The 15,619-nt window shown below is 65.7% G+C and overlaps 2 protein-coding genes across 2 annotated transcripts; one reads left to right on the forward strand and one right to left on the reverse strand.

Annotated features, from left to right (window-relative positions):
- Positions 1 to 373: 373 nt before the first annotated feature.
- DLX4 (distal-less homeobox 4) lies at positions 374 to 2,741 on the forward strand. The gene is given in 4 exon segments (XM_071450853.1): positions 374 to 471; positions 473 to 636; positions 1,586 to 1,779; positions 2,484 to 2,741. Coding segments are annotated over 4 exon segments (714 nt in total).
- Positions 2,742 to 6,919: 4,178 nt separating this feature from the next.
- On the reverse strand, positions 6,920 to 12,109 carry DLX3 (distal-less homeobox 3). Its single transcript, XM_071450539.1, has 3 exons — positions 11,791 to 12,109; positions 10,562 to 10,752; positions 6,920 to 8,230 (listed from the first exon to the last, which is right to left on the reverse strand). The coding sequence occupies exons 1-3, from the start codon at positions 12,107 to 12,109 to the stop codon at positions 7,907 to 7,909; spliced, it is 834 nt and encodes a 277-aa protein (XP_071306640.1). The 3' UTR covers positions 6,920 to 7,906.
- Positions 12,110 to 15,619: the final 3,510 nt, after the last annotated feature.

A 15,619-nucleotide genomic window follows, 5' to 3' on the forward strand; every position in this document is an offset into this window, starting at 1 on the left:
GGGGTCACCCCCAGCCCCGGGGACACCGGCGGGACACGGGGGGGGTCGGGGTGTCCCCCAGCCCTGGGAGGGGTCGCGGTGGCACAAACGGGGGGGGGGTGACCTCGAAGGGGGTCCCACACACGGGGGGGTGGGCACGGGGTGAAGGGGGTGCCCCCGGGCGTGACGTCACTGCGGGGGCGGGGCTGGGCGGGGCGTTCGGGGCATCCCCGAGGCCGCGGCAGCCGGAGCCGTCGGGGGGCGGCGGGGGCTCGGCTCGGCTCGGCTGGGCTCGGCCGGGCTCGGCTCGGCTCGGCTCGGCTCGGCTCGGCCCGGCCCGGCTCGGCTCTGCCGCGGGGGCTGCGGGCGCTGCCCAGCCCAGCCCGGCCGGACCATGACCATGAGCTCGATGGCCGAGACCCTGCTGGGCTCCGACCCCTCCAAAGCCGCGTTCCTGGAGCTCGGGCCCCCCCAGCACTACCCCCTGCACGGCCCCCCCCCAGCACGACCCCCCGCCCTTCCCCTCCTACGGCCGGCCCGGGCCTTTCCCGTACCCCGGCGCGGCGCCCCCGCCGCCCCACGGGGGTCCCTACGTGCCCTACCCGCCCCCCGGCGCCCCGCACGGCCCGGCCCCCGGGGCCAGGCTGCAGGACACAGGTAAGGGGGGCGCGGGGGGCGCGCCTGGGCCCGGGAGAGCCGGGATGGAGCCGTCGGAAGCGCTCCGGGGCTGGGCCGGGCTGGGCTCGGTGCGGGGTGCTGGGGGGTCCTGGGGGTGGTTCCCGCCCCTTGCTCCCAGAGCCCCCGCAGGGGACATTTGGTGGCTTGGAGGAGCCGCGGGCACGGGGAGCATCCGCCCCTCGCAGCTGAGCCCCCCAAGTGCCCCCTGGGACCCCCACCCTGCCCCCGGGGACCCCGAGCCCGGCTGAGCCCGGCCCTGGCCGTGCTGTGGGTGACCCCAGGGACCCCCAGAGCGCCCCGGTGGCTCCCCCGGGCCTGGGGGGTCCCTCCTGGTGCCCCTCCATCCCCCGGGGGGTCCCACCCGGCCCCCCCAGCCGCATGCAGGCCGAGGCCTTTGTCCCACGTGCTGCCGGACCTGGACGGTGACACTGCCCGAGCGCTCCCATCCTCCTCTTCCTCCTCCTCTCCTTTTGCTCTCCTCGAGGTTTAAACACCAGAGAGGAGCAGGTCCCCGCACTGATCCCCCCCTCCCTTCCACAGACAGCCCCCGGCAGCCACGGGGATGATTTGGGGTAGTTTATGGTGGTTTGGGATGGTCTGGGATGGTTTGGGATGGTCTGGGATGGTTTGGGGTGGTCTGGAATGGTTTGAGATGGTCTGGGATGGTTTGGGGTGGTTTGGGGTAGTTTAGGGGTGATTTTGGGTGGTGTGCGGTAGTTTAGGGGTGATTTTGGGTGGTCTGGGGTGATTTTGGGGTGGTTTGGGGTGATTTTGGGTGGTTTGGGGTGATTTGGGATGGTTTGGGGTGATTTTGGGTGGTTTGGGGTGGTTTGGGGTGATTTGGGGGTGATTTTGGGGTGGTTTGGGGTGTTTTTTTAGCCTCTCAGTGTGTCTGATGGACCGTGGCTCCTCTCCCCCCGCTCCTTAGAGGCCGAGAAGCCTCCGGCCGTGTCCAACGGGGACCTGCGGCTCGACGGGAAGGGCAAGAAGCTGCGCAAGCCCCGCACCATCTACTCGAGCGTGCAGCTGCAGGCGCTGAACCAGCGCTTCCAGCAGACGCAGTACCTGGCGCTGCCCGAGCGCGCCGAGCTGGCGGCGCAGCTGGGGCTCACCCAGACCCAGGTACGGCCCGGAGCCGGTACCGGCCCGGGACAGCCCCGGGACGCCGCCGTGTGCCCACCGGGGCCGGCTCCGTGCCCTGCTGGAAGCGAGCCGAGCCGAGCCGTGCCGCGGCGGGGGAGCTGGCGCCGGTGGGCCCGCAGGGCTCGGGTTTGGGGCGCCCCTGCCCGCACCTCCCAGCGGCAGCGGGACTTTCCCAGCCCCGGAGCCTGGCTGGCGGCCCGGCCGTGCCCGGCGCTGGGCGGCCCCGGGCCGCGGGACGGGGCGAGTGGGTTTTTGAAGGCGATGGGGAGAGACAGGCAGGCGGCAGCGGTGCAGCCCCGGAGCCAGGGGCGAAGCGAGCTCATAAAGCCGGGGAAGAGGAGACAAGTGGGAACCTGCCGGCAGCGCGGGGGGGACCGCGGGGAGGAATGAGCAGGGCCCGGCCCAGCCCCGGCACCGGCTCCCGGCGGGGCTGGCACGGCCAGGGGGACCTGGGGACGCTCCCCGGGACTCTGCCTCGCTCTCCGGGCTCCCGGGGCCTCTGGCCGCCGTCTCCCCCCGCCACAGAGGTGCCTTGTGAAGGGTCGGGCTCCCAGCCCGCTCCGTGCCCCAGAGCCCCGCGGGAATGGGGTCAGGGGAGCCCAGGGGTCTGTGATGGTTAAAGGGGGGGGTTTAGGGGGTGTTGGCCTCTTCCTCCCCCCTGACCCCCCTGTCTCTGCCCCCAGGTGAAGATCTGGTTCCAGAACAAGCGCTCCAAGTACAAGAAGATCATGAAGCAGGGCCCGGGTGCCCCCGAGGGGGAGCAGACCCCGCACAGCGTCCCCGCCCTGTCCCCCTGCTCCCCCGGCGGCCTCCCCCCGCTCTGGGACCTGCCCGGGCCCGGCAAGGGCCCCCCGCTGCCCGCCGGGGGCTACATCAACGCCTTCGGGGCCTGGTACCAGCCCCAGCCGCAGGACGCCGTCCCCAGGGCCCCCATGATGTGACACCGCCGCCGCTCCAGCGCCGCCACATCCGGAGAGACGCGGAGGGACAATGAGGGACACCGAGGGACATCGGGGGGGACGCTCTGCCGCTGCCCCCCGCGGGACTGAGAGCCCAGCAAAGCCCGAATGGAGGAGGAGGAGGAAGAGGAGGAGGAGGAGGAAGAAGGTGACAAGGACGGGCAGGAGCCCGGGGGCGTCCTGCTCTGTCACACTGCAGCGACCCCGCGCCCTGTGCGCCATCCCTGTGGGACAAGACTCGGCCCAGGGTCCCCCCAATCATGGACAGGGAGCAGGGGGACCCCAGGAGGGGCTGGGGAGTCCCGGCCCCCCCGGCCTGGCTTTATTTATAAATTCTGTGGGTTCTTGGCGGGGCCCCGTTTATAAACAGGCTGAGCATTGGCCGGTTCTGCCCCTCTGCACTTTGGGGTGCCCCTGCTTTGGGGGAGACGCTTCCATCCAGAGCCTCAGGCTCTCCCAGTCCTGGGAACGCAGCCAGAGGGGCTGGGGGTGCAGGCTGAGGGGCTGGGGCTGTGTCCCCCCAACATCTGCCTGAAATGGAGCCCAGTTTTGGGAACTGTGGGGTGGGGGCTCATGAGGCACTCCCGGCCCCTCCTGTGGGGAATTTGGGGCAGTTCGGAGCTGTCACAGGCATCTCCCCCAGCAGGGGTGGCAGTGGGAGGGCCAGGGGACACGGGCCAGGCTGGGGACCCCGGCTGAGCCCAGGTCCCTGCCCGCTGTCCCCACAGACACCCAGCCCTGGGAGCCAGGAGGGTGTTTGGGAGCAGGGGGGGATTTCCCTCTGCGGGTTTGGCTTTGTGCTTCCAGAGGCCAGGACCCAGCTGGAAAATACATCCTTGTCGTTTCCCTGCCTTTCCATGTGGTCATTTCCCCCTTTTCCCAACCCTGCTCCGTGTTTGCCCCTGAGGTGGGGGCAAGACCCCACTGGGGCTCCCCCAGCTGAGGGGCAGCAGCTCCTGCTCCCCCTGGCACGAACACCCTGTGCTCCTGGCTCCTGATATCCCCATTCCATGATCCCACCCTGTGCTCCTGGTTCCTGATGTCCCCATTCCATGACCCCGACCAATGATATTCCCACCCTGTGCTCCTGGTTCCTGATATCCCCATTCCATGATCCTGACCACTGATATTCCCACTCTGTGCTCCTGGTTCCTGATATTCCCATCCCGTGATCCTGGCCCCCAGTATTCCCATCCCACGATCCTCATTCCTGATATTCCCACTCCATCATGCCGGTTCCTGACATTGCCATTCCATGATCCTGGTTCTCAATATTCCCACTCCCTGATCCCCAAGGGCCCCTTCCTTCCCCCTTCCAGGATCTTCTCTGCTTTTTGCACCTTTCGCAGCCTCTCAGGGCTGGGTTATCCCCAGATCCCCCCCGAGGGGTCGGGATCCAGGGCAGGGATCAGGGCTGGGGTGGACATCGGAGCCTGTCTGGGGCTGGTGGCACTGGGGACCCCCCTGTCCCCATTCCCGGCCACCATGGGAGCTCTGGTCCCTCAGCCGAGGGCTCTGGGGTGCTGATCCCACGGGAGGGATGTCCCCAAGGTACTGATCCCATGGGATGGGTGTCCCCAAGGTGCTGATCCCACAGCATGGGTGTCCCCAGCTGTCCCCAGGGTGCTGATCCCACAGCATGGGTGTCCCCAGCTGTCCCCAAGGTGCTGATCCCACAGCATGGGTGTCCCCAAGGTGCTGATCCCACAGCATGGGTGTCCCCAGCTGTCCCCAAGGTGCTGATCCCAGAGCATGGGTGTCCCCAGCTGTCCCCACAGGGCTGTGGAGCCCAGGGCTGGGATCCATGGCCAGCCCGTGGTGGGTGATGCTCCCAGTGGGATTTTCCTGGAGGATGAAGCTCACCGAGGATTTAGGGAAGGGGGTGGCTTTGGGTGGCGGTGTCACCTCCCTGTGCCCATCAGGACATCCCGGGGCGATGGGGACAGACCCCCAAGGGGGCGGTGCTGTCCCGTTTGCGGGACCCTCCCGGAGCCCCGGCTGCCCCCGTGACTCCGGGTGAGCGGAGGCCGGGCCGGGCCCGGCTCCAGGGCTGGGGCTGCCGGGCCGGGCCGGGCCGTGGGCGGGCGCTGCCCCCGCTCCCGGGGCTGGCACCGGGTGACGCAAGGGCCGCAGGTGTCGCAACGGGGCAGGAGCCGAGTGCGCGCTGGGAGGGCTCTGCTGGGCCCGGGGGGACAGCGGGGGACAGCGGGGCACTGCCACCCCCGGCTCTGCCATCCCCGGCACTGCCACCCCCGGCACGGTCACACTGGGCACTGTCACCCCCGGCACTGCCACCTCTGTCACTGTCACACCTGGCACTGCCACCACCGGCACTGCCACCCCGGCACTGCCACCCCAGCACTGCCACCCCGGCACTGTCACCTCTGTCACTGTCACACCTGGCACTGCCACCCCCGGCACTGCCACCCCTGTCACTGTCACACCTGGCAATGCCACCCCTGGGACCCACAGAAGCCTGGCCCTGCCATCCCGGGTTTGTCCTGGATCCCCCCAGGTTTGTCCCTGTTCCCTCCAGGTCTGTCCCTGTTCCCCCCAGGTTTGTCCTGGATCCCCCCAGGTCTGTCCCAGTTCCCCCCAGGTCTGTCCCGAGCATTCCCAGGTTTGTCCTGGGTGTTCCCAGGTTTGTCCCGAGCATTCCCAGGTTTGTCCCGGTTCCCCCCAGGTCTGTCCCGGTTCCCCCAGGTCTGTCCCAGGTCCCCCCAGGTCTGTCCCGGATCCCCCCAGGTCTGTCCCGGGTGTTCCCAGGTTTGTTCCGAGCATTCCCAGGTCTGTCCCAGGTCCCCCCGGTCTGTCCCGGGTGTTCCCAGGTCTGTCCCGGGTGTTCCAAGGTTTGTCCCGAGCATTCCCAGGTCTGTCCCTGTTCCCCCCATGTTGGTCCCGGGCGTTCCCAGGTCTGTCCCTGTTCCCCCCAGGTCTGTCCCGGGCGTTCCCGGGCCAGCGCGATGCGCAGGCAGCGCTGGGAGCGGCGTTCGTGCCCAGCCTTGGGCAGCGCAGCACCCGGGATTTACATAATCCCTGGATATGTAACCCGCCGCCTTCCTGGGGATTTTTTTCCTCCTCTAAATGAAAAAAAAAAAAAAAAAAAGAAGAAATTAAACAAAAAATCCAAAATCTAAACCGAAACCTCCGAAGCGCCAGCTCACGGTTGGAGCTCCCAGCTCTGGTTCCTCCTCCTCCTCCTCCCGTGGGATTGGGAACGGGGATTTGGGGCTGTGGCTTGTGGGGGGGATTTGGGGGCGAGGTGGGAGCTTGTCCCAGCGTGGGACCGTGGGGACACGTCTGGGGACATGTCTGGGGACACATCTGGGGACACGTTTGGGGACACATCTGGGGACACATCTGGGGACACATCTGGGGACACATCTGGGGACACCGAGGGCCGGGAGCTGCAGCGCTGGAGCCTCCTCAGGGGAACCGAACAGGGTTTGGGGACCCCACAGCCCTGACCACGGCGAGGGGGACATTGGGGACAGCGTGACAGGGCCACCACAGCCCCGGACACCCCGCGGGGGCTCTTGGGGTCAGGGCAGCGCCCCAGGGCCGCAGCGCTGCGGGGACGGCGCCTCTGGCAGGGAATGCGCGGATGCCGCGGGATTTTGGGATACTGGGAGGGCTTGGCTGGCCCCACCTCGGTGTCCCCACAAGGGACATCGGGGCAGGGCCGGTGCCCTCCCAGTCTGCAGGGCTGGGAGCTCACTGGTCCCAGTAGGAGCAGCGGGATCCCGCGGGCGTTTTGGGGAATGCTCTGAAAACCAGGGAAAAAATTCCTTTTCCTGCCCTAAATTCTCTCTCAGCAGGAAAAAAAGGGGGTTTGGGGTAAGACGACATCACCTGGTGCCACCCCGTGCCCAGCTGTCCCCCAAAAATGGGGTTTAAATCCACATTTCCCAGGGTGGAAAAAGCCCAGAGCCTGCTCCCCAAAACCCTCCAGGAACCGGGGAAAAAGCGGAGTTTGGAGCTTTAAATTCAGAACTTTTATTAATGAACATTTCCTGCCCGGCTTTGGGTCCCTGGGGAAGGAGCAAAGGATACTCAGGGACACCCGAGGGGGGTTCCCATCAACCGGGGGGGGATTTTCCTTAGGAAAAAAGAGAAATTATAGACAAAAAAAAAAACCAAAAAAACCAGACCGAAACCAGTTTGGTTTGGAACAACTTTATACAAACGAACCTTATGTACACTCCCTTTTTTTCCCCCCAAAACACCCCTATTTATAGAAGGCAACATAAATTAATCCCCGGGACTGTACAACACTATGAACACTCCTTAAAACGGCACTTTCTGCTTAAAAAAATAGCGTTATTCTCTTAAAAAATAGGAAAGAGCTCGGTTATTTTTTTTTTCCTTTAAAATAAGTCGTCGATTTCCTTAAAAAAGAGGCATTTTCGCCGTTCCTTTACCCGCAGCTGGAGGCACAGCCAGAAAACGGAGATGAACACGAGTTTTTTCTCTTCAAACAATAACTTAAAAACCATTCCTGAACTGCTTAAATATTAAAATATTTCCCTCCGCACAACCCCCCCCACCCCACCCACACCCACCCACCCGATTTTTTAATTTTCATTTTAAATCACCACCTTCTGGTCTGAGCATCGTCCCGGGTGATTCCGGCTGGGGTGAGGGGTCCGTGAGCCCCAAAACCGCCCCCGATGGCGGAGCCAGGGCCAAGCGCCTCCCCCTCCGCTGGCGACAGACACGCCCCTGTCGCTCTGTCGCGACAGCGCTGACACAGCTCCGCAGCTCGGCGGGGTCACCCCGACATGCAAAGCTCCGGCGAGGGGTCGGGGTGAGGATCTCCGGGCTCGAGGGGGTGAGGTGGGGAGGCGACGGGAAAAATTCCGAAATTAAAAAGCTCAGAAGGATTTTCCAGCTTTTCCCCGCGCCGGGTTTGCAGCCTTCGCAGTCCTCTGGGTCCTGAGATGAGCGGGGCGAGGAGCGAGGATTTCTAGGGGTGCTTTCCTTTGGTTTGTTGCTTTTTTTTTTTTTTAGGAAAAATCAGGAGACAAAAAACCAAACCACGGGGCGGGGAAAGGGGGGAGGTGGGGGGTGAGCAAAAAAAAAAAAAAAAGGAGGCCGAGGAGTTTTTTTGCATTTTTGCAGCGTCTCTGAGCCCTCGGTGCCCGCGGTCAGTACACGGCGCCCGTGCTGGGGGGCCCGGGGGACGGGTGGTGCATCGGGGGCGCCGCCTGGGCCTGGGGGGGTCCGTGGGGGCCGCTGAGGCTCTGGGGGTGGTACCAGGGGTTGTGCTCCTCCAGAAAGCCGGGAGAGGAGCTGTAGGGCAGCGGCTGCGGCAGCGGGGTCCGGGCGGCGCCGGGACTGTCCCACACCGGCGAGGGGGGAGAGTTGCAGGCCATGGAGTCGCTGTTGTTGGGGCTGTGCTCCAGAGGCACCTCGCCGTTCTTGTAGAGCTTCTTGAACTTGGAGCGCCGGTTCTGGAACCAGATCTTCACCTGAGGGGGGGAGGAGGGAAAAGGGTCAGAGGGATGGGAAGGGAGCAGGAGGGTTGGATGGGGACAAGGAAAAGGGTCAGAGGGATGGGAAGGGAATGGGAGGAATGGGGACAGGGAAAAGGGTGAGAGAAATGAAAAGGGAGCAGGAGGGTGGGATGGGGACAGAGGGATGGGAAGGGAACGGGAGGGTGGGATGGGGACAAGGAAAAGGGTCAGAGGGATGGGAAGGGAATGGGAAAGATGGGGACAGGGAAAAGGGTCAGAGAAATGAGAAGGGAATGGGAGGGTGGGATGGGGTCAGAGAGCTGGGAAGGGAGCAGGAAGGTGGGATGGGGACAGGGAAAAGGCCCAGGAAGGGAATGGGAAGGTGGGATGGGGACAGGGAAAAGGGTCAGGACCTGGCACAGGAGTGGGAGGAATAGGGGAGAGGGGAGGGGACAGGGATGGCGCAGTTTGGATCATAGGGACACTGGACAGGGGGTGATGGACAGCCCAGAAATACAGGAAGGGGTATTGGGGTCACAGGGGATTCACAGGGGTGCTGGAACCAGCCTGGGACATGGGGGTCACAGTGAGCCCAGAGACACGGGAAGGGACAAGGGACATGGGGGTCAGGGTGATCCCAAAGGCACGGGAAGGGACATGGGGGTCACAGTGACCCTAGAGACACGGGAAGGGACAAGGGACATGGGGGTCAGGGTGATCCCAAAGGCATGGGAAGGGACATGGAGGTCACAGTGACCCCGGACACGCTCTGGCACGTTGGGAGGGACAAGGGACACAGGTGGCACATGAGGCGCCACGGGAAGGGACATCATGGGGACCCCACACGGCGCATGGCAGGAAACTCCTCGGGACAGGGGTGTCGTGGGACACAGGGGATGTCACCCTTGGTGTGAGTGTCACGGAGAACATGGACACGCCATGGAGACATGGACACGCCACGGACATGGGCACACCATGGACATCCATGGACATCCATGGACGTCCATGGACAGGGACAGGGACATTCCATGGACAGGGACACACCACGGACACACCATGGACATCCATGGACAGGGACACGGACATTCCATGGACAGGGACACTCCCTGGACACACCACGGACATGGACACATCATGGACATCCATGGACAGGGACAGGGACATTCCATGGACATCCATGGACAGGGACAGGGACATTCCATGCACAGGGACACCCCGTGCTCTGGGGACGGCAGCCACGTGCCAGCGGGTGTCACGGAGCCCCCTCTGGGGACACGGGCGTCACGAGGAGCCCGTCACGCCACTCGCCGGGCGTCGGGAGCGTCCCCGCGCTGGGCGAGGCGGCGCTGGACGCCCTGGGCGAGGGGCGGGGGTGGCGCTGCTTGTCACCCAAACAGGATGTCCCTCTGGGAGCGGGTGACGCGCTCCGTCAGCCCTTTGCCGAGTGTCCCCGATTGCTTCATCGCCCAAGGGAGGAGGAGGAAGGCCAAGGGCGGCACAAGGGCGCCGGCGCCGGCCCCGAGGCAGGGAGGGCACCGCGATGGGGCGCGGGGGAGTCACGGGCTGCGGGGACAGCGGGGACAGCGGGGACAGGGCCCTCCCCTCCCTCCCGAGAGCCAAGGGCACCATTTGTCCCCGGCCACGCAGGACCCCGAAAGCCCCAAGAGGGTTTGGCCCCGAACGCGGGCGGCTCGCGGGAGGAGGAGGAGGAGAAGCCCTTCCCTCACGTCCCGGCTCTTCCAGTCCAGCCTGCAGGGCCACCCCAGCGCTGGGGACACGGGCGTGGAACCGGTCCCCAAATCCCTTCTCCCTGCACGAACCGAGCGGGATGGGGCAGCCAGGGCCAGGGGGAACCTTGGGAAGTCTGGGCGGTCAGGGAGCCTCAGGTCCCTGTTCTGGCAGGGTTTGGGGTCAGGAGCTGCTGCGGGGATGGGATGTCCCGAGAACGCCGTCCCGAGCAGGACTCGGTGCCCCACATTCCTGGGACAGCGGGCGTGCCCTGACCCGGGACTGGCCCGGGTGCTGGGGCAGGACCCAGCCCCAAACCCCAAACCCAACAGGGAGGTCTGGGATGGGGCAGGCTCCAGAGGGAGCGGGATAAACCCCAAAACTGCCGAGTAGGGCACGCCTGGGGTCCCCTCTCCCTGCTGCCTCTCCACCTTTCCCTAAATCCCACCGGGGGACCCCACAACCCCCAGCAAGGGGGGAGCTCCATCCCTGTGACCCGCCGGGAGCCGAGCCCGCCCCAAATCCAGGAATTGCGAGGGGGAGATTTGGGGTGTCGGGGAGGGATTTGGGGTGTCGGGGAGGGATTTGGGGTGTCGGGGGTGCGGGGTTCAGCCTCACCTGGGTCTGGGTGAGCCCCAGCTGCGCGGCCAGCTCGGCGCGCTCGGGCAGTGCCAGGTACTGCGCCTTCTGGAAGCGGCGCTGCAGGGCGGCCAGCTGGTAGCTGGAGTAGATGGTGCGGGGCTTGCGGATCTTCTTGGGCTTCCCGTTGACCATCCGCACCTCGGGCTCCGGCTCCTCCTTCACGGACACTGCGGGAGGGCGCGGGGTGAGGCGCGAAGGGCTCCCGGGGCAGCCACCCCGTCCCCAGCTCGGCGTCCCCCCGTCCCCAGCTCGGTGTCCCCCCGTCCCCAGCTCGGTGTCCCCTCGCCCGGGGTGCTGGCAGCGCCCCGTCCCCTGCCACAGCCTCTGGGACATCCCTGGGACGTGTCCCGGACTCTGCATCCAGCACGGATCGGTCCCGCTGTGTCCCCACGCGAGCGGCTGAGCCCCGAGAGCCGCCAGCAGCGCCCTGTCCCCAACGCGGGGACACCCCGAGGGGTACAACCCCACAAGAACCGGGCGGTTAAAACGCACAAAAACCGGGGTGTTAAAACCCCACAAACTGGGGACACTCCGAGGGGTAAAACCCCGCAAAGCTCGAGGGTTAAAACCCCATAAAGCCCAGGATAAAACCTCACGAAGCCCGGGGTTTAAACCCCCCAAAGCCCGGGGTGTAAAACCCCACAAAGATCGGGGTGTAAAGCCCCACAGAGCCCAGGGTGTACAACACCACAAAGTTCGGGGGGTTAAAACCCCACAAAGATCGGGGGGTTAAAACCCCACAGAGACAGGGGTGTAAACCCCACAAAGCTCAGGGTAAAACCCCACAAAGCCCGGGGTGTAAACCCCACAAAGCTCAGGGTAGAACCCCACAAAGCCCGGGGTTAAAACCCCACAAAGCCCGGAGTGTAAAACCCCACAAAGCTCAGGGTAGAACTGCACAGAGCCCGGGGTGTAAAGCCCCACAAAGTTCGGAGTAGAACCCCACAAAGCTCAGGGTAGAACCCCACAAAGCTCAGGGTAAAACCCCACAGAGCCCGGGGTGTAAACCCCACAAAGTTCGGGGTAAAACCCCACAAAGCTCAGGGTAGAACCCCACAGAACCCGGGGTGTAAAACCCCACAAATCTCAGGGTAGGACCCCACAAAGCCCAGGATTAAAACCCCACCGAGGCCCCTCCGGAGCCCCTCGGGAGCAGCGCGGCGGGCACGGCCCCGGTCCCCCCGGTGCCCCCGGTGTGTCCGTACCTGCCTCCTGCGCCGGGAGCTGCTGCTCCCTGAAGTGCCCGTACTGGCGGTACGAGGGGCTGTAGGAATACTCGGATTTGGGCGAGTAGGTGCCGGCGGCTCCGATGCCGTTGAGGTTGAACTGGGGGTAGGGGTAGTGGCCCACGGGCTGCCCGTACGACTGGCCCGGGTAGTAGTCGTGCTGGCCCGTGTAGTAGCCCAGGTCTGTGACCGAGGACTCCGGCAGGGTGGGAGAGTCCTTGGAGGCTGCATGGCAGCTCAGCGAGCCCGAGAGGTCCGTCAGGATGCTGGAGAGCTTCTTATCGAAAGAGCCGCTCATGGCGGGCAGCGGGGAGGGGGCGGCTGCCGGCCCGCGCCGGGGACCCCCCAACCTGGCGGCCTGGAGCGCCCCGAGCGGGATCCGCGCTGCGGCTGCGGCTGCTGCTGCTGCTGCTGCTGCTGCTGCTTCGAGAGGAGCCACCAAGAGACTGTGCCCAAACCTCCGGCCCCGGCCGCCTGCTTAAAGCCTTTAATTAGGGAGCAGGGCAGGGTGGGTGCGCATTCCGATTGGCTCCAGAAATATTGCCTGGGAGGCAAAATAGGCTCCTGCCTCCTCCTGTGTGGGTTTTTTTTTTTTTTTCTCTCTCCCTTCTTCTTTTTTTTTTTTTTTTTTTCTTTCTGTCTCTCAAGAAACAACAAAGAGTGGGTGAAGGAGGGTGAGGGAATAAATAAAGTGTGCAGGGTCCTGTCCTCAGGAGGGGGGTCCTGGGGGCACAGGGGACACTGTGTGGGGCAGGATGGGGCTGTTTACAAGGGGACTTTGGGGCTGTGGGGGGATTTTTTGGAGGAGTGTTTGGGGGTGTTTGTTGTGGGGCAGGGAAGGGGGGTTGGGGTTTGGGACTAGGATGGATCTGTGCTTATGACTGGGGGCTTTAGGGGTTTGTTTGTGGTCCCCCCCATTTCTCCCCTGCTCCCACCTTCTCCCAGCAGCGTCCCCCAGTCCAACAGCACCCCCAGGCAGAGCCCCCGCGAGGATCCTCCCGTACCCCCAACCCTGCCACGCTTCCCCCACGCTGGGGGCACCTCGGGGCAGTGACAAGCGCTGATTTTGGGGGGACACCCCCGGGGTCTGTGCCCCTGTCCCACCCCCACTCAGAGCCGTGACCCCTCTGCTGCCCCAAGGGCCCTCAGCAGCGTGACCCAGCCGGGGGTCCCGGGCCAGCCCTGGTCCCCCCCTGGCCACCCGCAGGGCTGTCCGGGGGGCACCGGGAGAGGGGGGGGCTTTGCAAGTGAGGTTTTTGTTTTTGGGGAGGGGTCTCTGCTTCTGCGGGCAGGAACTTCCCCTGACAGGAACCGGGGGGCTGGGGGGGGGGGGGGGGTGCTGGGTCCGTGACCCGGGCAGGGCTGTCCCCTCCTGCCCCCCGTATGTCCCCTCCTGTCCCCGTGTGTGGCGTCCCCGTCCCCCCCCCCGCCATTGTCCCCGCGGTGCCCCCCGGGTCCCCCCGGCCCGTCCCGCCGCGCGGGCCAACGGCTCCGCCTGGCGGCCACAGCGGGAACTGCGCCGCGCCCCGGGGGCCGCGGGTTCGAGTCCCGGCACCGCCGGAACCTCCCGGGCCGCAGGTTCGAGTCCCGGCACCTCTGGGCCGAGGGTTCGAGTCCCGGTACCGACGGGGACCGCAGGGGAAGAGGGAGAAAAATGGGGAATGGAAAAGGAGCAGGAATGGGAAAGGAGCAGGAATGGGAAGAGGGGAATGGGAATAGGAATGGGAACGGGAATGAGAACGGAAACAGGAATGGGAACAGTAATAAGAATAGTAATAGGATAGGTATACAAATAGGAATAAATAAGAATAAATAGGAATAGGAATAAGACTAGGGGCACCAATAAATAGAAATAGGAATGCATAAGAAGAGGAAAAGGAATGCATAGGAAGAACAGGAATATGAGTAGGGATAGGATTAGATGAAGGAATAGGAATAAGAGTGAGAACAGGAAAAGGACAGAAATAGAAATAATAGAAAGAGAAAGGAATGGAAATAATAGAAACAGATCGGCAGAAATAAAGAGAGCAGGGATGAATACCCAAGGGGACCGGGAGGCCAAGAGTGACCCCGGAGCCGGGGGAACAGCACGGCCTCACTCCCCACGTGGGAATTGTGGCTGGGGATTCCAGGAATTCATTGCGAGGGGACAGAAGTGTCTGGGAGCAGCCCAGCCCAGCCCTGGGAGCTGCGCCGGGATTCCCTGGGAGGTTCCCAGGGTCCCCAGGAGCCGCTGGGCCGTCCGCAGGTCCCCAGCCTGGCTGTCGCCCTCCAGCCGGGCTGTCGCCAGGGCTGGGCCCCGCCGGGAGCGGCATCCGCGGCAGGAAAAGCCGGTTGTGGAGCTGGAGGCCGGGGAGGGCAGCGGGGGAGCCGGGCTGGAGGGGGAGCGGGTCCGGCCAGTCCCCGACCAGTCTGGGACTGGGAGCTCTGGAGCTGCCGGGGGCTGCCGGGCCGGGCTGGCTCCTGTGCAACCCCAAATGCGGGAGCTGTGGGGTGGGGAGGGGCTGGGGGGGCAGTTTGGGGGAGCTGGGGCACTGGGGGGGGGCAGGAATCGCTGTTCTGGGGGTCTCTGGGGGGGCCCCACGGGCAGGGCTGGGCACAGGGTCCGGCCAGGACCCCCCGAATGCCCCTCACAGGGCTGGGGTGCCCCCCACGCCTCCCCTGTGACCCCCCCAAGGCTGAAGGGTTTCCTTCGCGGGGGGGGGGTCCCGGAGCACGGCAGGGTCCCCGGGAGTCCCCGCGTGTCCCCCGGCCCTGTCACAGCCGCGGGGCTTGGGCTTGGGGGGTCCCCGATCGCCCCCAAACACCCCCCGCTCTCCACCAGCCCCACCGAGCATCTTTGGGTCAATGGCGTCACCTCGTGGCCTTTGGGGGCAATGACAGCGCGCGGTGACGTCATCGGTGTCACCGGGGGCGCGAGGGGCGGGGCCGGGGCAGGGGGTGGGGACGCGGGGCTGGGGACACGGCATGGGGACACGGGACAAGGCATGGGGACAGGGGATGGGGACAGGGGATGGGCACAGGGAGGTCCCTGTGCCAGGGCCGGCCGCCACTGCCAGCAGCGCTGCCCGCGGTGTCCCTGCTGCCGTCACTCTTTCCAGGGCCGGTGACACGGCTCAGGGGCGCGGGGACACGGGGCGGGGGACACAGGACATCCTGCAGCCCCCCCAGGCCGGATTTCCCGGCACGGTGGGAGCGGCGCGGCGGCTCCCGGTGACCTTTGGCGGGGTCGGGACGGTGACAGCCACGGCCGCCACCCCCGGCGGGGAAGCGGCGATGCTGCCATGTCCCCACGGCCACCGAGGCGTCCCCTCCCTGTCCCGGTGCCGCACTCGGGGTCCCGGTGTGACCTCCTGCCATGGGAGAGGGGGGGTTTTATCCCATAAATGTCCTAACTTGGGGGTCCCCTCTCTCCTGGGGGGGCTCCCATCCCAAAGCGGGGCCAGGTAGGGGTGGGTCCTACCCCGGGGGGATTCGGGCGGGACGAAGCGGGGGAATTGTCCCGCGGGGGGATGTAGGAGGGATCAGTGGGGTGGGGGGCACACGGAGGGTGTGGCAGGGGGGCGTGGCCCGGCAGGGGGCGTGGTCTGGGGGTCGCGGTCCTCCCCCGAGGGGGTGGGGGGGGTGCCACAGCTGCCCCAGGTGCGCCCTCCCTGCACACCTGCGCTCTCAGGTACCCGCGGTGCGCAGAGGGGTGCGCGGCCCCTTTAAGGGGCGTGTCCGGAAGCGGCGCGGCCCCGCCCCGCCCCGCCCCGGCTCCGCGCCCTCCCCGCGCACCGGTCCCGGTGGGGCGCAGGGCGGGTACGGC

This window comes from Agelaius tricolor, unplaced genomic scaffold (genome assembly GCF_023055355.1).
Source record: "Agelaius tricolor isolate 1412-34295 unplaced genomic scaffold, bAgeTri1.0.p SCAF_31, whole genome shotgun sequence".
Classification (NCBI taxonomy): domain Eukaryota; kingdom Metazoa; phylum Chordata; class Aves; order Passeriformes; family Icteridae; genus Agelaius; species Agelaius tricolor.

Bases quoted from the DNA above. Each gene is read 5' to 3' on its own strand.
- DLX3 (XM_071450539.1), bottom strand. From the start codon at position 12,109: ATGAGCGGCTCTTTCGATAAGAAGCTCTCCAGCATCCTGACGGACCTC. The intron at 10,753-11,790 runs GTACGGACACAC...GCCCTCCCGCAG, and splicing joins GCTCCCGGCGCAGGAGGCAG to TGTCCGTGAAGGAGGAGCCG. The intron at 8,231-10,561 runs GTGAGGCTGAAC...TCCCCCCCTCAG, and splicing joins TGGGGCTCACCCAGACCCAG to GTGAAGATCTGGTTCCAGAA.